The sequence below is a fragment of the Nuphar pumila genome, chromosome 6, assembly GCF_984573655.1.
Source record: "Nuphar pumila chromosome 6, dmNupPumi1.hap1.1, whole genome shotgun sequence".
Lineage (NCBI taxonomy): Eukaryota > Viridiplantae > Streptophyta > Magnoliopsida > Nymphaeales > Nymphaeaceae > Nuphar > Nuphar pumila.
In genome coordinates, this window is record NC_143254.1 from 24,830,586 (window position 1) to 24,854,836 (window position 24,251).

Here is a 24,251-nt window from a genome sequence, read left to right on the forward strand (position 1 = left end):
ATTATTACCAAAATTTTAGGAAATTCTTTTAAAATTTCAATTTTCCCTTGCACAAGAGTAACTGTATACTAATTTCAAAGGCATAGACTACAAAAATAATTCATTCCCATATCATATAGCCATGGAACGCAGAATGAATGGTACAGTCTGTGAGCATCAGCCCTGCATAGTTGTTTTTTTACTGTATTTCCGCTATTGTACAACACACAGGAGTGTTAACATAGCAGGAGCATCGAGTGATCCAGATCCATTAGCCAAATCAGGCCCAGCACTGCATCAAGATGAGTTCAATTGTAAAGAGACTCATCCCAACGTGAGGACTCCTCCAATCCCAATGTGAAGACTCCTCTCAACGCTAAGAGTCCTTCCAACGTGAACTCAAGAGGAGAAGTCTCAATCAGTGTGGATCCAAGAGAGGAAGGAAAGTTAGTTTATCAAATCTCTAAATTAGCAAGTAATCCTAATGGTTGTAAACTCCTTCCCAAGATTGGATGTAATCTTGAGAGGTTCAACTGCAATAAGAACCTCTCTCAAAAAGAACTTGTACATGTTTATATAAATGAAGAGAGACCCCCCTCTCTGTCGTGTGAGATAGATAGAGAGCGTTCTTTGTGGACGTAGGTCACACCAGACCAAACCACGTTAAGTTGTGTTATTGAGTGTGTGTTGTTTCTTTTCAAGGAGGCGGTGCCAGGATAACATATGGAATGTGTGTATACATATATACATTTATTTATTTATTTATTTGTTTGTTTGTTTCTTTATTTATGAGGTGCCACCTATGACAAGAGCACCAATTTTGTAACCTCTATCATGGAGTTGCAATGGAACCTTAATTGTTGCACTGATAACTTATATACTCATGTGTATGTAGGCATATTAAGATGGATGACTGACAGTTGGCAAGACAGCATAAAATAGATGGTTCACATGCAGGTTGTTGCAGAAGGAAAGGATTCATGAAAAAGCTGGCAGAGCTCAAATACAGTCTACAATATAGTCAGTGACTTGATATGGGTTTTGCATAAACAACACAGTTTTTTCAATAAATTACAAACAACAGACTTATGTGACAAATGCAAATTTGAACCAGTTGAATAAACTGTGGAAAGTGTCTAACTCATTATTCAGGTATTTGTCACCCAAAATATAATGCCATCATATAGTCCATGAATGTTTTTCAGTTCTTTCATGATGACACAACTTCTCTCCTTTGGATATGAGAAAAAAGGGAAAGAAAAAGAAAAGAATTCTTTTAATAGTGTGCACGGAATTACGTTAGTCTGATTGTGCACATCACCGATGAACTCAGTTCATGAGAATTACAAGTAGATTTGATCTTGATGGAGAGTAATTCAGGAATAAAACACTTGGTAATAATTAGAAATTGAGTATTGTTCCTGATAGACATGTCTAAGTAATTGGTTCGTTAAATTGCTAAATACTTTTAAACAAAACGGACAGAATTACTTCAATCTCTAACATACACTGATCTGAGAGAATGATGCCAAAGTAGGATAAAGTAAAATTTACCCAATGACTTCATCAGGGGAAGAGAGCCCAAGCTTATCTAGAATATTGCTAGTGAGAGTTGTCTGTGGGCCACGACCATCATGAGCCCTCACAATTGCAGTCAAAGCCTGCGCAGAAATCCCATAGCCACTGCATCATAAATTGATCATGTCACGCCTTTAGTTTCTAAAACATGAAATGAAAAACTAATTAGTTACACCAACATATGACAGAAACGATTGAATTTGATTGCTGCATTTTGTAAGCTATATAAACGGAATAACTTGTACTCAAAAACATCAGGAATACTCCCAAAAAGGGTCCAAAAGCAAAAGCAGTCACAAAAATGTAAAGGGATCATAACCATTTATTCCCTAGTACAATCAGGAGAAAACAGGACACAAATGGGATAATCTCAAAGACAAATTGAAAATAATGAGGTAGCAACCAGGAGAATGGCATCATTTATTTTACAATAACAAAGGAGAAGACAACACCAAAGAAAAATATTTTCTTACCCAACAATGTACTCTTTTAGGTGATAATTTCTGAGACTGACACTTTTATTGTAAACCCAACTCAATAATGAAGTACTTAGACCCCCAAGATTAACAATTAAACCCTAGAAGGCATCATTTCTCAGTAGCTTGACAGTTTGCTTAAGCATTATCTTTGTTATGGGTTATTCAACCATTGAATAAATTCACATTCATGTTGATTAAAGGACTTCCTCAATCACATATGAACAGATAGTAATCAGTCTGTCTCTCAACAACAACAACAACAACAACAACAACAACAGCAGCAGCAGTTGTTGACCAAGTTCGTGGAAGAGATTAGGGATATAAATAAAATGTGGTTAGAAATCCATAATAAAGTCCAACCATAATGACAGAATTAACTGCACTGATCCACAAAAATAATAGATTATTAGATTATAAAGTAAACTATATTTCAAAATCATTCATTAAACCTCTCCTTTTTCTGTTGCAACTTATCCATTACTTCCAATTATTTCTTCAATTGAGAGAAACAGAGGAAATTCTCTTATCTCATTTGGAAGAATATTGTACCCCCATGACTGTTTATACCTCTAGCATGACCACTTGATGAATGGGGAGGAAATTGAGGCAAATGGTCAATCCTATTGCCAAAGGTTCTCCTTTGGTTGATAGGTATCACAAGTATTCCTGTGATTGGTTTAACAAGCATTTTCTTCTACTGCTTATACTTCTGGGTTGGAACAACCTTGTAATAATCAAGATGAACTGGACTGTAGATAAGAAGAATAAGATCATAATAGGACCCAATAACAACAAAAGGCGGTCAGTGGGATCTCTTAGTCTGAAAACTATCTGTCAATGGTAAATTTGGCAGCAATATTAGAGAACTTGGAGAAAAAATTTATCTTGAATTTAAGAGATATAAGTTGACTCTCTCCTCAAGCAAAAGTTTTTTCCATGCTGTTTGTGACTTTCATGTAGAAGAATCAGCTCACATACAGGGTTCAATGAACTGACAGAGTTCGCTTGGTTTTAACCTAAGCCACCAGTTACATCCTCATTCAAAAGGATACGGAGGCAACTACTGATTCTCTTTGTGCAGATGAACCACATGTGATAATGGAGGGTCCAAAAATATATATGTAAACTGCCTATGCCAGGGGCTTGCTTTGGAAGCAAAACTAGAGTATGCTTCAACCTATGGTATATAAAGATTGTTGGACTCAGGAGTCAGTGACAGATCTAGCTAGTGTCCCAGACCAGATGGGTTACCATAAACTTTATAAGGGATTCACCTGGAGGTAAGCAAAGAAAAAACCCAAATCCAAGTTACAGTAGCTATGTGGTTTTTTGTGAGAGAAAAAAGAGCTAATGCGAAAATTGCAACTCCTGGACCCTGGACTTGAACTTGAGACTTTCAGTGTGTTTGACATGGTTATCATGTCAGTCTAACACACACTGAGGATCTTGGGTTCAAGGATGAATAAGAAAAGAGGGATAGGTGGTGGGTGGGAGAGGATGAAGAAAAGGAGGTATAAGAAGGATGAAGATTGGGGACAATGGTGGTGATGGCCATGGCATTGTAAGGGGTAATAGGTATTGAGAATGTATATACTTGGACGGGTATGGATCTGGACCTAATGTCTCTTTATGTATTCTTTACATGATTGATGCTATCGGGTCTGAACTGATGTAACACAGACCCGATCCAACCTGTAATATATATATATATATATATATATATATATCATTGAATATAGGGCACAATCCCATATTGGGAATCATGCCACTCATTGCAGCCCCTCTTTCTCTCAATCTTCTCTCTTCTGCCGTCGCCGAACACCGGTGTATGACTTCTGACATGGTATCAGAGCAGGACGAGGCGTAATTATCAGGTCGGGTTCCTCTTCTTTCTTCCTTTGATTCTAAATATGATTTCGTCAAATCAGATTTCATCCTTTTTCTTTCCTGAAAATCGATTTGATCATATTGGGTCAAATTTTTCTTTTCTTAAAATCGTTTAGTCATCTTCCTTCTTTTCTTAAAATCTCTTATTTTCTTAAAATTGAATCTGGTCACGTCAAATCATATTTGCCTTCTTTTAAATCCCGATTGTTATTTTGTTCTCTAACATCGGATCAGATCATTCCAGATCAGATCTTATCGTTCCAAGCTAGATCAAATTAGATCTGGCTACGTCAAATTGAATTTTCTCTTTCAGCAATGTCAAATCAAATCTGATCGTATCAGATCAGATTTACATCTTTCTAAATCCCGATTATTCTTCTGTTCTCCAAGTCTGATCTTATTCTTCAAATCCCTTCATTTAATCGTTCTTTCCTTTGTCTATATCATTGAATCAGATCTGAATCAGATTACAAAAAAAAAAGGGCTTCTAAGTTGATTTGTTCAGATCTGATCTAATCCATCGTCCCAACATGAAATCTCCTTTCTTACTTTCATCGTCCTAACGTAAAACTCAAATCAAGGTTTCAACCCAACGAAATTCCATATTGTCATCCTGTTCTGTTTCTCAAGAACACAAAGAAGCACTGCTGATTACTATTCACACTCAAAAAAAAAGGAGGGCAAATTTGTACTGTTGGGCCATTAAACCGTTGGACAGAGTGTTCCCTTGGATTGTCTTCCTTTCATCAACTCTTGTTTATCTTTCCTCATGGATTTCCCTTCCCTTTTGTCCAGTTTTCTTGGTCTCATATCTAAGAAATTGAACAACTTGAATTACTTGAACTGAAAGCAGCAATTTTGCCTTTTATTAGAAGTTTGGATCTCTCTGAACACCTTGATGGAACGATTCATGCACCACCAGAGTTTGTCCTGCAGAAAGAGCGAAATGATAAAGGGAAGGCTTCCAACCATTGATCGTAATCCAGAGTTTGTAATATGAAGGAAAAAAGACCAGGCGGTTGTAGCCTACGTTACCTTTACACTTTCCCAAGAGGTATTAGTAGTCATTCCAGATTAACGTTCAGCTAGGAAGTTGTGGCAGATATTGGCACAGACCTATTTACATATTTCAGATCATAAATGCACAAAGGCACAACACATTCAATAGATCATAAATGCACAAAGGCATAAAAATAATATAGAATCTTTATTTAGAGAACTCAAAATCTTTTAGAATGAACTTTATGCATGCAATTATGTAAATCATCCACATGAAACAACAAATGAAAAGATAACAACTTTTGTCAAAGATGAGTTAATTAAATTTATGCATACCACAATGTGGACAATAATCAATTAAAAGCATAATCCATTCACCCATCCTAAAGTGATTTTAAGTATAGAAGACCAAATATACATATATATATATATATATGTATGTTATCAATAAAATGCATGAATTTTTATCGATAAATATTTTTCCATACACGGAAGGAACAAGTAGTAAAGATTTTTAAGATATTCATTAAAGAATTAAAAGATCCCACATTGACAAAGAGAATGATATAAGCAAGTCAAAACCAATTTGCGGAAGACAATTTAAAAAAAAACATAAATATCAAGAAATGGTCTTTTGCAAAGAGAGATTTTAAAAACTTATATAAGGAGAAATAAAAATTGTAAATCAACACCAATTTGTGAAAAATTGCATTCTCACAAATATCAAAGAGTGATATTTTGCAAACTTTAATAATGCAATGCAAGATGCATGAAATTATTTCAATCAATCATTTCTCATAGAAGAGAAGATGAGTTAGACAATTTTGAAAAAATTCTCAAACATTTGAATGAGAAAATTAAAGCAGCGGTTTAACCATCACAAGTAATCACCTCCTAGTCCTCCAAACCTCAAATATCAAGTGTATCTACGACTAGACGAAGAACATAAACAGCATGCCACTAAAGGGCCAAAAACGCACACGAAGGTGTGTAAAAACACCTCTTGTATATATATAATGACACTTGAAATGAGTGTATTAGCGACTAGAACAAGAACACAAAACTAACAATGGGTTAAAAGTCACACACAAAAGTGTGAACAAATGTCTCTTGTCTACCTATAGTGACACTCAAAATCAAGTGTATCAGCTACTACAGCAAGAGTATAAAGCCAACCATGGGCTAAAAACCACACACGAAGGTGTGAATCAACATCTCTTGTCTACATATAATGACACTTAAAGCAAGTGTATTAGCTATTAGAGCAAGAGTACAAAGCCAACAATGGGCTAAAAATCACACACGAAGGTGTGAATCAACATCTTTTGTCTACATATAGTGACACTTAGATAATAGGAATAAAAAGGAAAAGACACCCGAGATAAGAAGGCTTGTAATGAAAACACTAATGCAATTTTAAAAAAATATCAATTTAAACCACATTTTGAAACACCATGGTTTCAAAGAATAGATAGTCATCACAGACACATAATTAAAAGCATTCATAATAAAGTCGATGGCCAAAAAACAAAGGAGTGATACAACACACTCACAATCAGAGTATAATGAAATGCGTGAAATTAAACACAATGTCCTATAATGGACATTCACACATAGAATGCAAAGAACAAGTCCACAATGGACATACACAAAAAACCCACGATGGCTTGCAAACATAAAGATCTTATAAAAGCAAGAAAAGGGCTTCAAGAAGCCATACTTTACAAAGGGGTTTACCCCACTATTTATAAGCAAAGAAGTGAGAAAGAGAGAGTGAAAGGAATGAGAGAGAGAGAGTACATTGGGAGGCCCAACAAGGTGTCGTTGGGCCCCCAACGATCACATTTGTGACTGTTGGGGGTCCAACGACTCTTAGTTGGGACCCCCAATGTATAAAGCATTAAATGCTTTTTACAATAAAAAGACAAAAATAAAAATAAGAAAAGAAAAAGGAAAAAGGAAAGAAAGTAAAAAAGACTAAATAGCCTCTATTGGGTAGAATTACAGAAGTATCCTTTATCGGGTATATATATATATATATATATATATATATATATATATATATATATGTGTGTGTGTGTGTGTGTGTGAATTACATATATTTTAACACAGAGATCCCATAACTGTCAGTTAGAGTCAAACTACAAGTTGATAATCTAAAATGACATAAAACGGTGTGCACACAACTCACCCCAACAAACATCTTTGATTCAACAATAATAAAGCCAAGAAGATTTATGCATCATATAAAAGTCTCTTATGGATAATACAAATGCCATAAAAAGGCAATGAATGTAATGAAGAGAGGCGGAAGCACCAATAGAGCAAAAGCACTCTTTAAGAGTGACCACAAGAGCCAAGAACACAAACACTAAAAGTGTATACACACAACTCACAAAAGTAGAAAATGACTTAAAGTCATAAGTTGAATATTATTGAAGAAAGAAAGAGAAGGGTGAAAACCCAATACCATTACAAGGGGAGAGCCTCCTCTATTTATAGAGGAGGAGAACTAAAAGGAGACCATAAAGGGGGCTCCCTTCTAGTCGTTAGGAGCCCCAATGGTCATAAATATGATCGTTGGGGCCCCAACGACTAGATGGGTGGGGCCCCTTATGGTACTCCAAAGAGAAAAATAAGAAATAAAAAAGAAAAAGGAAAAAGAGAAAAAGAAAGAAAAAAAAGGAAAAATTACATGGTAATTTACCAAAACACCCCTATCGGGTTTTTGGTTGTACAGAAAAACAGAGAAAAAAAAAAGAAATATGTATATATACATATATATATACTTATATATATACGAATGTATATATATATAAGTATATGTATATATATATTAATATATACATAATTTAACACGCCCCCTCAAACTTTACGGGGAGAAGACCGAAAGTTTGCTAAGAAGAAACATGAATCGTGGAATTGGGAGCGCCTTGGTGAAGAAGTCAGCCAGTTGATATTCTGAAGTAACATATGGTAATGTGATGGTCCCTCTGAGATATTCGTCTCGAACATAATGGCAATTCATTTCGATATGCTTGGTCCTCTCATGAAAAGTGTGATTGCTGGCAATGTATATCGCACTTTTGTTATCACAGCAGAGCTTGGTGGGAGTGGAAATGGGAACGCCCATGTCACCAAGGAGACTTCTGACCCATACGATTTCCATAGTTGTCATTGCCATGGCCCGATATTCAGCTTCAGTGGATGATAGTGAGACCTTCTGTTGCTTCTTGCATCTCCACGAAATGAGAGATTCACCTAAAAAAATACAAAGACCTGTAATTGAGATACGATCATTGGGATTTTCTCCCCAGTCAGCATCAGTAAAAGCAGTTAACTCAAGAGATGAGGAAGAGGATAAGAAGAGTCCCTTGGAGATGGTATTTTTTATGTATCGCACAATTCTCATTACGGCCGCCATATGAACCGAAGTAGGTGCATGCTGAAATTGGCTTGCTGCATGAACCGCTTGAGCTATATCTGGACGTGTGAAGGATAGATAGGTGAGGGATCCAATTAATTGACGGAAGGGGGTTGGATCTTCAAGAGGAACACCATCCTCGAGTCTCAGTTTTGCATTGATAACTTCGGGAGTCTCAACTTTCTTTTCATCGGATATTCCTGATTTGATACAAATTTCTGCAGCTAATTTCATTTGAGATAGGATGTATCCTCGCGTGGAATAGGCCACTTCAATTCCTAAAAAATATCTCAAGTATCCAAGATCAGACATATCAAAAGTTTCTTTTAACATAGAATTTACATCATTTACCCCCTTTTTGTCATTTCCAGTGATGATCATATCATCAACAAATAGCAGAAGCATAACACTGGAGTCATTTGTCCTCTTAACAAAAAGAGCAGTGTCAGTATAGCAAGAAGTAAATCCTAAATTTCTTAATACATTACTAAACTTGTGATACCATGCCTTAGGAGCTTGCTTAAGTCCATATAAGGCCTTTTTTAATTTTAAAATTTTTCCATTTAAATTCATACATGGAGGAGGTTCCATATAAACTTCTTCATTTAAGTTTCCATCCAAAAAGGCATTTTTGACATCAAGTTAAAAAATTGGTCATTTTTTAACAGAGGCTATAGCAATAAGAGCTCGAACACTAGTCATTCGAGCAACAGGGGCAAAAGTTTCATCATAATCTACCCCATACTTTTGGGCATATCCTTTGGCTACTAACCTAGCCTTATATCTTTCTAATGAACCATTACTCTTAGTTTTTACTTTAAAAACCCATCTACATCCAATGGGTTTCTTGTCATTGGGTGGATCAATGATTTCCCAAGTTTGTGCCCTTTTAAGAGCATTAAGTTCAAGTTTCATAGCATCATTCCAATGAGTATATTGTTTAGCATCATTGTAATGAGATGGTTCATGAAAGGAGTGAAAAGCAAGTAGACATGCTCGAAAATTTGGAGAAAAAGAATCATAAGAAACAAATCTATTTGGTACTTTGGAAATACGATTTGATCTTCTTTGAGAGGTTTCTTCGATCGACTCACTTTGAGAGAATTTTTCAAGGGCACAAGGTGGATTTCTTTCATTCCTTCTAGAGTAGACTTGTATTTGTCTTGAAACATTTTCTTCTAAATTTTGATCATCATTTGGATGTTCAAAATGATCTTCAATGAGAGGTTCACTAGGATCAATATGATCATCTATGATGTTTTCTTGAGGCAACAAGTCAAATAGAAAGGAATAGTCAATATTTTCATTTGGTTGGTGCGAAAAACCATTTTCTTCTTCTAAGAAAGTGACATCTTTTGAGATATAAAGTTTGTTTTTTAGTATGTCAAAACATCGATAACCTTTTTGTTTTTCGCCATATCCTAAGAAAATACATTCAATAGCCCTAGGAGAAAGTTTATCATTTTTGCGAGTTAGAACAAAGCATTTACATCCAAAAATTCTTAGTCTTTTATAATCGGGAGACATATTGTAGAGTTTTTCAAATGGAGAAAGATTTTTCAAAAAAGATGAAGGGGTTCTATTGATAAGGTATGTTGAGGTTAAAACCGCTTCGGCCCAAAAGGATTTTGGAATATTTTTTGAAATTAATAACGTTCTTGTGGTTTCTATTATATGTCTATGCTTTCTTTCCGCAAGACCATTTTGTTGCGGAGTGTTGGGACAAGAACGTTGATGACAAATTCCATTTTCTTTTAAATAGCTTTGAAATTCATTGGACATGTATTCGCCTCCCGAATCGGACCTAAGAATTGATAGATTTCCTAAAAAATGATTTTTAACCATCGCATGAAATTCTTTAAAAAATGAAAAAACTTCGGATTTGCGACTTAAGAAGTAAATCCATGTAAATCGAGTGAAGTCATCAATAAAGACCACATAGTACGAAAAACCTCATTTGAACAAAATAGGGGAAGGTCCCCATACATCGAAATGAACAAGTTCAAAAGGCCGAGTGGTGAAATAATTTCTTTGAGGAAATGGAGTAGCTTTAGATTTCCCAAAAATGCAATCTTTACAAGTCATGTGATTGTCTTTACAAGTATTGTTCAAAAAAGGGAAAAGAGACATTTTTACAAAATTTGGATGACTAAGTCTCTCATGCCAAATTCCAATACTTTTGTCCTTTACAAGATTGCAAGATGATTTAGATGGAAGAGTCAAAAAATTCATAAAATAGAAATCACCCCTTCTATGGCCTTGCCCAATCAGCTTCCCTGACTGGAGATCCTGCACGGTGCAATCTTTAGATGAGAAAGAGACTTGGCATCCATGATGGGTGATTTGGGAAACAGAAAAAAGATTTAGATTAATCTTTGGAACGATTCTTACTTTATGAACGAAAAAGTTTTGAGAGTTTTTAAAATCAAGAGATTCAATACTTTCAATTTTTAAAGATGTTCCATCGGCCGTTGAAACATAAGAGGATATAGGTTCGGAAAAAACATTAGAAAGAGAGTTTTTATGAGATGTCATATGAAAGGAAGCACCAGAGTCTAGTATCCACATACCTGGAGGTGATGAAGAATAGGCGATAGCGGCTCCGGATGTTGAAGAAGAAGTCTTGAGAAGATGTTGGAGAACTTCGGAGATATGATTAAGAGTTTCTTTGATATCTCCCTCTTTGGCACTTTCATCTTCCTTCTTAGGAGAATTCTCTCCAACCGCGGCTACTTTTCCCTTAAGCTTTGGACAAACCGGTCTAATGTGCCCCGGTTCATTACAATAGTGACATATTACTCCCTTTCTAGGCCCATTATTTTTGTTAAAGTGAGGAGGTCTATATGTTTTTACATTTGATCTGGGCCTAGTAACTGCCAAAACTTCATCACTCTTAATGCTTAGGCCAAGACGAGTTTCTTCTTGGCATATTTCGGCAAGGGCATCTTCAATGGGTAAGGCTTTACTTCTATTGAGAAGTGATGCCCTAACTTGTTCAAATTCCGGTCGAAGACCATGAAGAAATTAGAAAAAGTGTTCTTTTTCAATTTGTTCCCTTCTTAACTCAATATCTTCCGGAGCTACCCATTTAGGCTCAAGAAGAACAAGTTCATCCCAAAGAGGGGTTAGAGAGCTAAAGTAGTCTCGGACACTCATATCCATTTGTTTGGTGGAACGGATTTTTTCTTGACAAAAAATTTGACGGGCAAGATCCTTTTGGGTATACATACCCTTAAGGAAAAACCACGCCTCATTGGCCCTCCTAAATTTGGCAATATTAGCACAATTTTTTAGGTCTATATTGTTCATAAACCATGCCAAAATTTTGGCATGGTTACTTTCCCAATCCTCAATTTTGGATTGATGGTCATTGATAGCTTTGATGCGCTCATCGCCATCTAAAGCTTTTTCAACCTCATTTTCGATTTTAGTGAGAACAAGAGAAGGTTCGGGAGTAGTTCCCATAACAAAACCCCATAGTTTCTTACCTCTTAGATGATTTTCCATAGCGGAGGCCCACATAAGATAGTTGGACCCATTGAGCTTAAAAGAAAGCTCAACTTTAGAATCACGTTCCATCGGCACCAAATACTCTTTCTTTCTTCAATAGGCTTGAGAGGCACACGTCCCAAGATAGCAAAGAGAAGCCCAATTATCAACCGAGCTCTGATACCATGTAATGAAGAGAGGCGGAAGCACCAATAGAGCAAAAGCACTCTTTAAGAGTGACCACAAGAGCCAAGAACACAAACACTAAAAGTGTATACACACAACTCACAAAAGTAGAAAATGACTTAAAGTCATAAGTTAATATTATTGAAGAAAGAAAGAGAAGGGTGAAAACCCAATACCATTACAAGGGGAGAGCCTCCTCTATTTATAGAGGAGGAGAACTAAAAGGAGACCATAAAGGGGGCTCCCTTCTAGTCGTTGGGAGCCCCAACGGTCATAAATATGATAGTTGGGGCCCCAACGACTAGATGGGTGGGGCCCCTTATGGTACTCCAAAGAGAAAAATAAGAAATAAAAAAGAAAAAGGAAAAAGAGAAAAAGAAAGAAAAAAAGGAAAAAATAAAAAGGAAAAATTACATGGTAATTTACCAAAACACCCCTATCGGGTTTTTGGTTGTACAGAAAAACAGAAAAAAAAAAAGAATTATGTATATATACATATATGTATATATATACTTATATATATACGAATGTATATATATAAGTATATGTATATATATATATTAATATATACATAATTTAACAATGAATACGAACGAAAATTATTTTCCAAATAGGTGAGTTCATAAAAAGAACTGATATGAAAAGATAATTTCAAATTGAAAAAACCAAAAATGGTATAGATACACTAGAGCACGTGATATACAAAAGATCTAATAATTTTAAAGAGAAGACAAGAACATATTGTCTTAAAAGAAATTATTTTAAATCAAAAGTCTACTATAAGACAAACAAAACATATAATATATTAAGGAAATAATACATATAAAGTTTTTAGAAGAACCTTTTACAATCTCTAAAGTAGACATAATTACTATCAATCATGAATACTTCAAGCAATAAGATGATCTAATAACTCGTAGCCACATAGGTTATATAGAAGCTATGAAATTATACCAAACATAATTCATAATGCAATATAATTTTTTGTGACAATGACACATTTTTTTTAGAGAAAAACGAGTTAACAAAAATGCATTCAAAGCATCTAATACAAGATTTACTTTCTATATAAAAGTCAAATCACAAATATCGAAGATCATTCTCAAGCATAATCAATCAAGAATGTTTTTCAAAGAATTAGTTTTGCATAAAAAACATCTTAAAGTTAACCATTGTAATGAGATATGCGAAAATACAAATTACAAGGGATAACACAAGAGGATTTCATAAAGAACCAAATATTAAAATGACATAAAGTGCAAAATATAAGGTATATAAGGAGGTTTATGACAAGTTGGATACCAAAGAGGGCGAGAAGGATATTTATAGGCTTGCAAAAATTGCAAAGATGAGAGATAGGAAATCGAGGGATCTGGGTATGGTTAGATGTATCAAAGATGAAACGCAAAGGGTTTTAGTCAAAGATGAGGAGATTAAGGAGAGATAGAAAGATTATTTTGATAAGCTATTTAATAAAAGTAATGTTCAGGATCTTGGAGACTTCTCCATTCCTTTTCATGAGATGAATCGTGACTTCATGCGCAAGATTCAAAAGAAAGAAATTACAGAGGCTTTGAAGAAAATGAAATCAAGAAGGGCAGTTGGCCCAGATGGTATACCTATCGAGGGTTGGAAATGCTTGGGAGAAAAAGGATTAGAATGGTCGAAAAATCTTTTTAACAAGATTTGGGGGACAAATAAGATGCCTAATGAGTGGAGGAAGAGTACTTTGGTGCCTCTATATAAGAATAAGGGTGATATACAAGATTGCACAAACTATCGTGGTATAAAACTCATAAGTCATACTATGAAACTTTGGGAGAGGGTGATTGAGTCTAGGTTGAGGAAGGTTGTCATGGTATCAGAGAATCAATTTGGTTTTATGCCTGGAAGATCAACTATGGAAGCTATACATCTTCTTATACAACTTATTGAGAGAAATAGAGAGAGGAACAAAGATTTGCATATGGTTTTTATTGATTTGGAGAAGACATACGATAGAGTACCTAGGGACGTTCTCTGGTGGACAATGATGAAGAAAGGTGTTTCTCTCAAGTACATTAGTATAATTAAAGATATGTATGAAGGAGTACTAACCAATGTCCGCACTTGTGGAGGGGTGACAACCAATTTTCCTATAACGGTTGGGTTACATCAAGGATCTGCTTTAAGCCCTTTCCTATTTGCTATAGTGATAGATGAGCTTACGAGATCAATTCAAGAAAATGTGCCGTGGTGTATGTTGTTTGCTGATGATATTGTTTTGATTGATGAGTCTAGAGCTGGGGTTAATGCTAAGTTAGAATTATGGAGACAGACATTAGAAGCAAGAGGTTTTAAGTTGAGTAAGAGTAAGACAGAATATATGAAATGTCGGTTTAGTAAGCAACGAAGTAGTGATGGGAGTGTAGTGAAGCTTGGTGAGCAAGAAATATCGGTGGATGATTGCTTCAAATATTTGGGATCTATCATTCAAAAGTATGGAGAAATTGATGGAGATGTAAATCATAGGATAAAGGTTGGGTGGATGAAATGAAAAAGTGCAACTGGAGTGTTATGCGATCGTAGAATGCCATTGCGGTTGAAGGGAAAGTTTTATAAGACGACTATTAAGCCCGCTTTACTATATGGTACGGAATGTTGGGCTGCCAAGAGACATCATATTCAAAAAATGAGTGTAGTTGAGATGCGTATGCTTAGATGGATGTGTGGAAATACAATAAAAGATAAGATTCGGAACGAGGAGATACGTAAGAAGGTAGGCGTTGCACCCATTGAAAATAAGATGAGAGAGAATCGTTTATGGTGGTTTGGACATATTCGGCGAAGGCCTAATGATGCTCCAATTAGAAGGATGGAGAAATGGGAAAATATATTAGTTAAAAGAGGTCGGGGTAGGCCTAGGAAGACATGGATGAAGATGATAGGAAAGAATATGAATGCTTTGAACCTCACTGAGGACATGGTATTGGATAGAAATGATTCGAGGAGAAGGATTCATGTGGAAGACCCAGAATGATTTTCTTTTTTGGTTTATATCGCCGACCCCAATTGTTTTGGGATGAAGGCGTAGTTGTTTTTGTTGTATAAAGTGCAAAATACACAAAAACCCACTAAGGGTTAAATGCTAAAAAGCAAAAGAAGAATATTATTGAAGGAGAAAATGAGAGAATCGTTGAAATCATATGAGTATGCAAAGATATCCACGTTATTAAAGAAAACATGATGAAAGAAGGTGTACTTCATACAAACTTCTAAAATTTTAAGGAAATCATAAAATTCATAATGATTATCAATAATTATTATGATAAAACCAAATGCATATAACAAGGGAATTAGCAATATGAAAAGCAGAATCTTTAAGATTTAAAGCAAAACCATATATTCTTGTAAAATATAATTTCTATGACAATGTACATAATTAAAACAAATATTTTATGGAGATCTGCTTATGCACAAGAATTAATAATTTCTTTAAAGAACTATTCATTTTTAACATATTTAGCAAGAGGCTACTATATTTTAAATACATTTTCAAATGCATATCATAAATATTTAAAGTAAAGAATCCAAAGAAAATAGCAAAAGTATTTATATATATAATTATATATAATAATCAAGAAAATAAGTGTTTTCTCATGCACAATGCATGAGATAAATAATACAAGAGACACCTTTTAAAAAGTATGTGATACATACCGGGTAAATTCTTTCTTTGAATCCAAACTTTGAGTGGCATGCTTTTAAGGCGACCACTGTGATGAAGCAACATAAGAGCTATTCTTCTAGAGACCAAGCTCTGATACCATCTAAGGAAATAGACGGAAGTGTAACCCAAGAATGCACAAGCATTCACAAAGTCCAATAATGGACAAGCTCTATGGCATTCAAATAAGAAGTCCACAAAGGGACAATATGAAAGACAAAAAAAGCTATACAAGCATAAAAATAATGAAATATTTATTGAATGAAGCCTTGAAAGGCATAACAAATACAAGGGGGAATCACCCCTATTTATACAACAAAAGGGTAACAAGGAGAGCCATTGGAGGCTCCCCATAGAGACGTTGGGGGTCCCAACGACTCTATGTGGGACCCCCATTGCATGTTCAAAAGAGGATTTATAAAGAAAAAAATACAAAAATAAAAAAGGATAAACTAACCTAATTAAATAGTTGTTTCTATAAAACAACTATGTAAAAAGATAAAAATACCCTATCGAGTATTACAAAAGAATATATATATATATACATATATTTTTAACACATATATCCCATCATCTCTCTTATCATTACTCCTTGACTTCCAAGAATTATTCTTGTAGAAGTGAGGAGGCTTATAGGAATGAGTATTGGTACCGAATCTAGAAACCGTCAATACATTGTCTTTAATCTCCCTAGATTCGTTCATAGATTTTAGCCTTGTTTCTTCTTTACAAACTTTAGCTAAAATATCATGTAAAGGAGAAAGCTCCTCTTGATTTTTGTTTCGGTGGATGTTAGAAACACGAACGTATTCAAATACGAGCCTAAGCCATCATGAATTGAAAAAATTGCTCACTAAGGATTTGATTTTTTTTACGGTGAGCATAAGGTATCCCAAATAGGCTCTATTTTAGTCATTTGGTCCCAAAGTCTTTTGCGAGAAGCATAGTACTCTCTAACACTTCTATCACCTTGTTTGCAATTGTAAATATTATCTTGTAATTCTCATTTATGAGCATCATCATGTTGGGTATAGGTTTGTTTGATATAAACTCATGATTCATCGGCCCTCTCAAATTCCAATATATTCTCGCAAGGTTCTTCACACATACTCCTTCTAAATAGAGATAAAACCTTGGCATATCCCACATCCTGGGTCTTAATAGCCTTTTTGCAATCTAAGAGAGCATTTTCTCTCTCTTTGTCTTTAAGAGGTTCCCCATAAATGGATTTTGTGAGAATAGGTTGAGGTTCCAATATGGAGCCATCAACATAGTTCCACAAATCTTTGCCCACCAAAATTCTTTTCATAGTGATAGCTCACATGCTATAGTTTTTCCCATCAAATTTGACGGGAACAACCGTAACAACTTTTTTGGCCATTGTTACAAGAAAAAAAAGAGTAGGGGAAGATAATAGTGTTAAATTATGTATGAAATAATTGTAATCTCATATATATATTATATATATAAGGTGATACATATACATATGTGATATACATGTATATGTATCTACCTAATTATATATATAATATATATTTCTTTATTATTAGCCGTAGGGGTAGTTTAGTCATTTCTCAATTCTTTTACGAATATGCTTGTATTTTTGTTTTTTGTTTTTTCCTTTTCTTCTTTTTTATTCTTTCTTTTCTTTTGACTAAAGTCAATGTACCTTGGGGGGCCCACTCTCGTAGACGTTGGGCCCCTCCAACGGTCACAATTGTGACCGTTGGAGGGGCTCTAACGTCTATGAGTTGGCCCCTCCAAGGTCCTCCTCATGGTTTATAAATAGGGGCTTCCCCCCCTTTGTATTTTCAAGGCTTTGGGACAAAGCCCAAGTGTTTCTCAATAAAGTCTTTATTCTTTTATGCCTTTTGTGCATTTGTGAGATTTGTTGGGTTGTGCTTTTGTGCACAAGTGTTGTATGTGTGCACGTGTTCATTATCAAGAATATTAAGGTTTTGATCATAGTATCTTGTTATAGATACTTTTACATGGTATCAGAGCCACGTTTGAAGAAGAAAGATCGTGTGGTCTTCCACTTTCTTGGTTACCTCGAAAACTGTGCCTTCAAGTTATTGGAGATTGGAGTGAATCATCTCCTTCGGGCAATATTTTAGAAATCTTCCTTGTCAAGGACTTAAAAATCTATTGAGGTACGTATTCTTTTTTTTATTTTTATCCTCTTTAATGGGCGAAAAAGACTCCCACTTCTCCCTCAGGTTTAAACTCAATAGCTCAAACTATCATTATTGGGCCGGTAATATGGAAGTCATATTAAAGGAAAGGAGCTTTGAGGATATGTTCAAGGTTCGATACCGAAACCCGAACCAAAAATTATCATTATCGAAAAAGGAGATATAAAGATTCTTGAAGGAGAAGAAAGGCAAAGAGCTCTTGAAGACTATTCAAAAAAACATGACGAATAAGAAATGAGAAACTTCAAGATCGTATCTTGGATTTTTTCATCCGTTGAAACCAAGATCAATGTCAATATCATCAAATTCAAGAAAGCTTTCGAAGCTTGGCTATATCTTGAAAAAATGTATAAATCTAGAGATTTATAGCACAAGTACTACCTTCAAAAGAGAGCTTTAACCCTACAACAAAATGAGATCATTATTCGGGGATACTTTGCCGAATTGTCTTCCATTTGGGACGAGCTTGCTATGCTTGAACCCAAATGGAGTGGTGAAGCTATCGAGCTTAGAAACAAACAACTAGAGGAAAATCGCTTTTTTAACTTCCTAAATGGCCTTAGACCCGAATTTGAACAAATTTGTTCCTCTCTTCTTTCTTCTTTCTTCTTTCTTCTTTCTTCTTTCTTCTTTCTTCTTTCTTCTTTCATTGAAGATGTAATTACTAAATTGAGTGGGGAAGAAACCCGTATGGGTATTAGAAAAAGCAACCCTAGCATCCTTACTATCTCTTCTATTCAAGAAGAAAGTGAAGGGGTGAATGTCGTTTCAAGACCAGGTAACAATGTGAGGATGTACATACCCCCTCATTTCAAGAATTAAAATCAAGGAGGAAATGGGCAAAATGGGAAAAGAGACTATAGCAAATTAACTTGTCATTTTTGTAAAGAACTGGGGCATATCAAACTCATTTGCCCAAAATAAAAGAAATTGTTTGCAATGGCTACCACCACTCAACCAGAAGAACGGTCATCATCTTCCAATGGGTCTCTTTTTCTACAACAAATTATGGAAGCTCTCCAACCTCTTCTCAAGGGAGGAATTTCCGGAGCCGCTACAATCTCTTCACCTCCCGGTAAGACATCTTGGCTTTTAGATTCCGGTGCATCTTTTCATATGACCTCAAGTGTTTGTTCTCTTTTTTAATATTCTAAAAAAAAAAATACATCTTTTATCTTCGACGGAGGATGGAACATCTCTTGAAATTAAAGGAATAGGCAATTTCGAAAAAGAAGATTTTTTTATCCCAAAAATTAGATTCATAACAAAACTAAATTTGAATTTGCTTTCGGTTTCTCAACTCTCGAACCATGGTTGCGATATAAAATTCTCTTCTGATAAATGTTGGATACAGGATCGCCGGTCCGGGAGGTTGATTAGGGAAGGCTCTATGAGAGGAAATCTCTACTATGTCGACTCTCTCCAAGTTCCCAAGAATCAATTTTGTAACGTTGTCCAAAATAAAGATATTCATGTATGGCATAAGTGTTAGAAAGTGAGTTGAAATGAATTACAAGAATGCTCAATGCATTCACAAGGTCCAACATTGGACAAACACAAATCTGCAATGGGAAATAAAGAAATGGTCCACTAAGGGACACCACAAGAAGCCTACGAAATGGTCCACTAAGGGACACCACAAGAAGCCTACGAAGAGGCATAAAATGAATACACTTCATTGAATGAGAGCCTAAAAGGCCATGTTTTACATAGGGGAATGCCCCTCTATTTATACACAAAGGAGAGAGGGAGAGAGGGAGAAAAAGTGAGAGAGAGAGAAAACCTTGGGAGGCCCAAAGGGGACTCGTTGGGGGTCCAACGACTCCTTTGGTTGGTACCCTCAATGCAATACATTAATTGCATTTTGCAATAAATAGAAAAATGAAAAAAGAAAAAAGAAAATGGAAAATAAAATACATGTAAAAAGACTAAAATGCCCCTAATGGGCAGAATTATAAAAATACCCTTTATGAGGTATGATATATATATATATATATATATATATATATATATATATATTTTAACACCCCCCCTCAAACTTTGTGTGGGGATAACGAAAAGTTTGAAGATACAAAAGGAGGGTTCCAAGTCTTCAAAAAATCTTCAATGGAAGTTATCACCTTTATAGCACATGAAAGAACTTTGCAAATGTCAACCTTTAACTGTCTTTAATTATCATCCCCAAGCTCCTTTCACGATGTATCATAATGCTTCTTTCATCCCATCTTGAAGATCCTGTGGAACAAGCCAAAAGAACTCCAAAGTAAAAAGTATCTTTGTATCTTAATCAAATAAGAGATATCAAAAATGAATAATAGACCATAACATTGATTAAGGACAATGATTCAAAAGATATTTTATGCATTTCAATTGAATATTATGCAAACCACGAATTAAACTTAAACATTAATAAAACACACTAAGTTCTTGAATAAAGATAAGTGCACAAAGGCCACACTAAGAACATTTGAACAAAAATATCTCCAAGAGCCATGTAAAAATGCCTTCAAAGATGTGCACTTCAAGCACCAACACCACAAAGGAATATGTGTGCAAAGACACACCAAGAACACTTGAATAAAAGTACCCAAAGGTACAAAGGGGACACCCACAAATACAAAAGATTGAATCTCTTAGAATAAGTGAGCACTAAGGCTCCCAAAAGTATTCTCACAAAGGGTTTTATCAATATTTGGAAGTAAGGAGTGTGTGCACGGAGAACACTCACAAGTGCACAAAGACACATAAAATATGAGATTTGTATTAAGATCAAGTAAAAAATTTCATGTATTACAAATATATCTAAGACAATGTTCACACAAGAACAAATTGCTCCCAAGGGAATGTGTATAAGAGCATACGAAAGAAAGCATGTTTAACACACATAAATCAACAATAGGAAGACATTTTATCAACAAAAGATGAGTTAATGAGTTCTCTGATATCTTAGAGAGAAGAAATTTTATGCCAAACAAATGTCATATGTGAACTTGCAAGGACATGATCTAATTAAAAAACATCCACCCAAGAGTCAAGAATGAATATTATTTGAGTAGAGAACCTTACACATTGAGGAATTTCTCACTCAAATATTTACAAATGCAAAATCTCCCTAGGTGGTCAAAAATCATAAGCGCTTAATATGCAAAATATTTGAATTCCCTTATAGGTTAAATGCCAAGATGTAAAATTGATTTTCAAATATGTATATCAATGATATAATCCTTTTATCCATAAATATTTTTCTTTGCAAGTAGTAAGGATTAAGAAAAACTCATTTAGAAGGAAATCTCATATGATATATGGGGATCAAAAACAAATTAATAATGAAATTTTGTAAATTTCAACAATCGTTCATCCACTACAAGCAACCACCTCATTAGTCCTCCAAAACCCATAAATCAAGTATATAAGCTACTAGAACAAGAATATAAACATAATGTCATTAAAGGCCAAAGACACACACTAAGGTGTATATAAAACACCTATTGCCTACATATAATAATACTTGAAACGAGTGTATCAGCGACTAGAACAAGAGAATAAACGTCAACATGGACTAAAAATATCTCGTCTACATAAAATGACACTCAAAATCAAGCATGTTTAGCTATTAGAACAAGAGTACCAAGCCAACCATAGGCTAAAACACATGCGAAGGTGTGACAATACATCTCTTGTCTACATAAAATGACACTTAAAATGAGTGAAAGAAGCCAACCATGGGCATACATCTCAGCGACTAGAACAAGGACACAAATGTCAACATGGACTAAAATCACACACAATGATGTGAATCAACGTGTCTTGTTTACATATAATGACACTCAAGACAAGTGTGTTCAACTACTAAACCAAAAGAACAAAGTCAACAAAGGGCTATCAACACACACAAAGGTGTGAACAATATGTCTTGTCTACATATGATGACACTTAGATAAGAAGCATAAAAGGAGAAGACACTTGAGGCAATAAGACTTGTAATGACAAACATTTAACATATTATCAATTTCAATATATCTCAAAACACTTATGGTTTCAAACTTTAGACATTCATCACATGTATACATAATTAAGAGCATCCATAATAAAATCAATGGCCAAAATAAACGAGTGACACACTCATAATTAGAGATCACATAAGTCATTTTAGAGTCAAACTACAAGTTGACAATCTAAAATGACATAACACGAAGTGCACATAGCTCACCTCAACAAACATCTCTAATATAACAATAATAAGGCCAAACAAATGATGCATTAAATAACCTGTAATGGACAAATATAAATGTCATAAAAAGGCAATAAACACTTAAGGAAATCATTTTCCAAATAGATGATTTTACAAAGATGGCCGATTTGAAAAATCAAATCAAAGGTCCAATATAATCAATCACAACAATATGCCTCATAACAACAATTTTGCATAAACACGAATTATACTTAATCATGATCAATTCTTCAATTTATACCAAAAAAGACTTATCATGAAACATTAAGCAAATAATGCATATGAAATTTCTATATCATGTAAGAAGAGGAAGCTCACGAAAGCTCTCTCTTAATTAATACAATTCAACATGCTCAAAAAGGCACACCTAAAATAGAGAAAATATCTCATTAAAGTGGGGTGGAGCCCACACAAAAAGATGACTTTGAATGCAATAGGTTCAAGAATGAACCAATAACCATGCACATAAAGTGTGAGTATACACACCCACTAAGGGGTGAAGCCAAAAAGTTATGAAATCATTTATCATAATGCAATCACATTTTAGAGAACATTGAGTTATCATGTAATGAAGAAAATGGTGGTCTTCCACAAATGCTCTTTAAACACTCAAAAGGAGGTGTCTAAAAGACACTTTAAGCAAAAACCCATAAAAGGGTAAAAGAGGAACAACATACATAAATAAACAATTTTATTTATGTAAAAGAATGCTTAAAAAAACATTACAAAACGGTTATCAAAATGTATTCAAGACAATCTAGAGATGAAAAATCTAGAACCATTCTCAAACATTGAGAACATCTTAACGCTATCAATTGTAATACAAAAATACATATTTTCAAAAGATGACACACGAGAGTTTAACAAGTAACCAAAGCATATGAATAAAGAAACCATATGCATGCATTCTTATAGAAAGATTAACAAGAAATACTCAAACAAGACTTAGAGCCACATGTTTCATAAAAAACATGCTTCCAATCAAGATTAAGAATATAATCAAGAGATAAGTTCACACAAAAATTATGTTAAGTATGTAATGCGTCAAAGATCTTAAAACATGAACATGCATGTCTTATTAAACACAAATTTCAATTGATAATTATATATATATATATATATATATGTGTGTGTGTGTGTGTGAAAAGTAAGTTTAAATTATATTTTTGTGAAATAAGATATCATTGACCATCTCGAATCAACATATATATATATATATATTGTTTTCGAAAAAACTTCAAATATTTAAACGTGATCCATATTTCTCATTTTCTAAACACAAGTTCAACGATAATTAAAATACTCAAAAAATGTCAAATTCATATATAGATATATAGATATATATATGAATAAAGACATATTTTCTTGTGTGTAATGCATAAGCATACTATTTGAAAATTTCAAAAAAAAAATATATATGATAAGGAATTTCAAGAAGAAGAGAGAGAATACAATACAACATTGTTGCTCAAGTCCTTCTCTCCAACCGAGTCCTCTTGAAGCCGATAGAGAAGTGATAAAGCACTTCTAGCCGAGAAACGAAACACTCCTTGCAAGAACAAGGTAATATCACACCTTTGCAAGTGAAGCACGGAAAACGAGATGGAAGTTTTTCAAGATCTAAGAAATCTGTGAGCTCTGATACCATGTTAGAAAGTGAGTTGAAATGAATTACAAGAATGCTCAATGCATTCACAAGGTCCAACATTGGACAAACACAAATCCGCAATGGGAAATAAAGAAATGGTCCACTAAGGGACACCACAAGAAGCCTACGAAGAGGCATAAAATGAATACACTTCATTGAATGAGGGCCTAAAAGGCCATGCTTTACATGGGGGGAATGCCCCTCTATTTATACACAAAGGAGAGAGGGAGAGAGTGAGAAAAAGTGAGAGAGAGAAGACCTTGGGAGGCCCAAAGGGGACTCGTTGGGGGTCCAACGACTCCTTTGGTTGGTACCCCCAATGCAATGCATTAATTGCATTTTACAATAAATAGAAAAAAGGAAAAAGAAAAAAGAAAATGGAAAATAAAATAAATGTAAAAAGACAAAAATGCCCGTAATGGGCAGAATTATAAAAATACCCTTTATCGG

At 34.6% G+C, this 24,251-nt stretch overlaps 1 protein-coding gene across 1 annotated transcript in view; it reads right to left on the minus strand.

The window, feature by feature from the left end:
* LOC149834392 (uncharacterized) overlaps positions 1-24,251 on the minus strand; it is a 41,583-nt gene that overhangs the window by 9,078 nt on the left and 8,254 nt on the right. Inside the window, exon 4 of the mRNA XM_090011380.1 lies at positions 1,534-1,662. Coding sequence (XP_089867506.1) covers positions 1,534-1,662 — 129 coding nt within the window. The remainder of the gene's footprint in view (positions 1-1,533; positions 1,663-24,251) is intronic.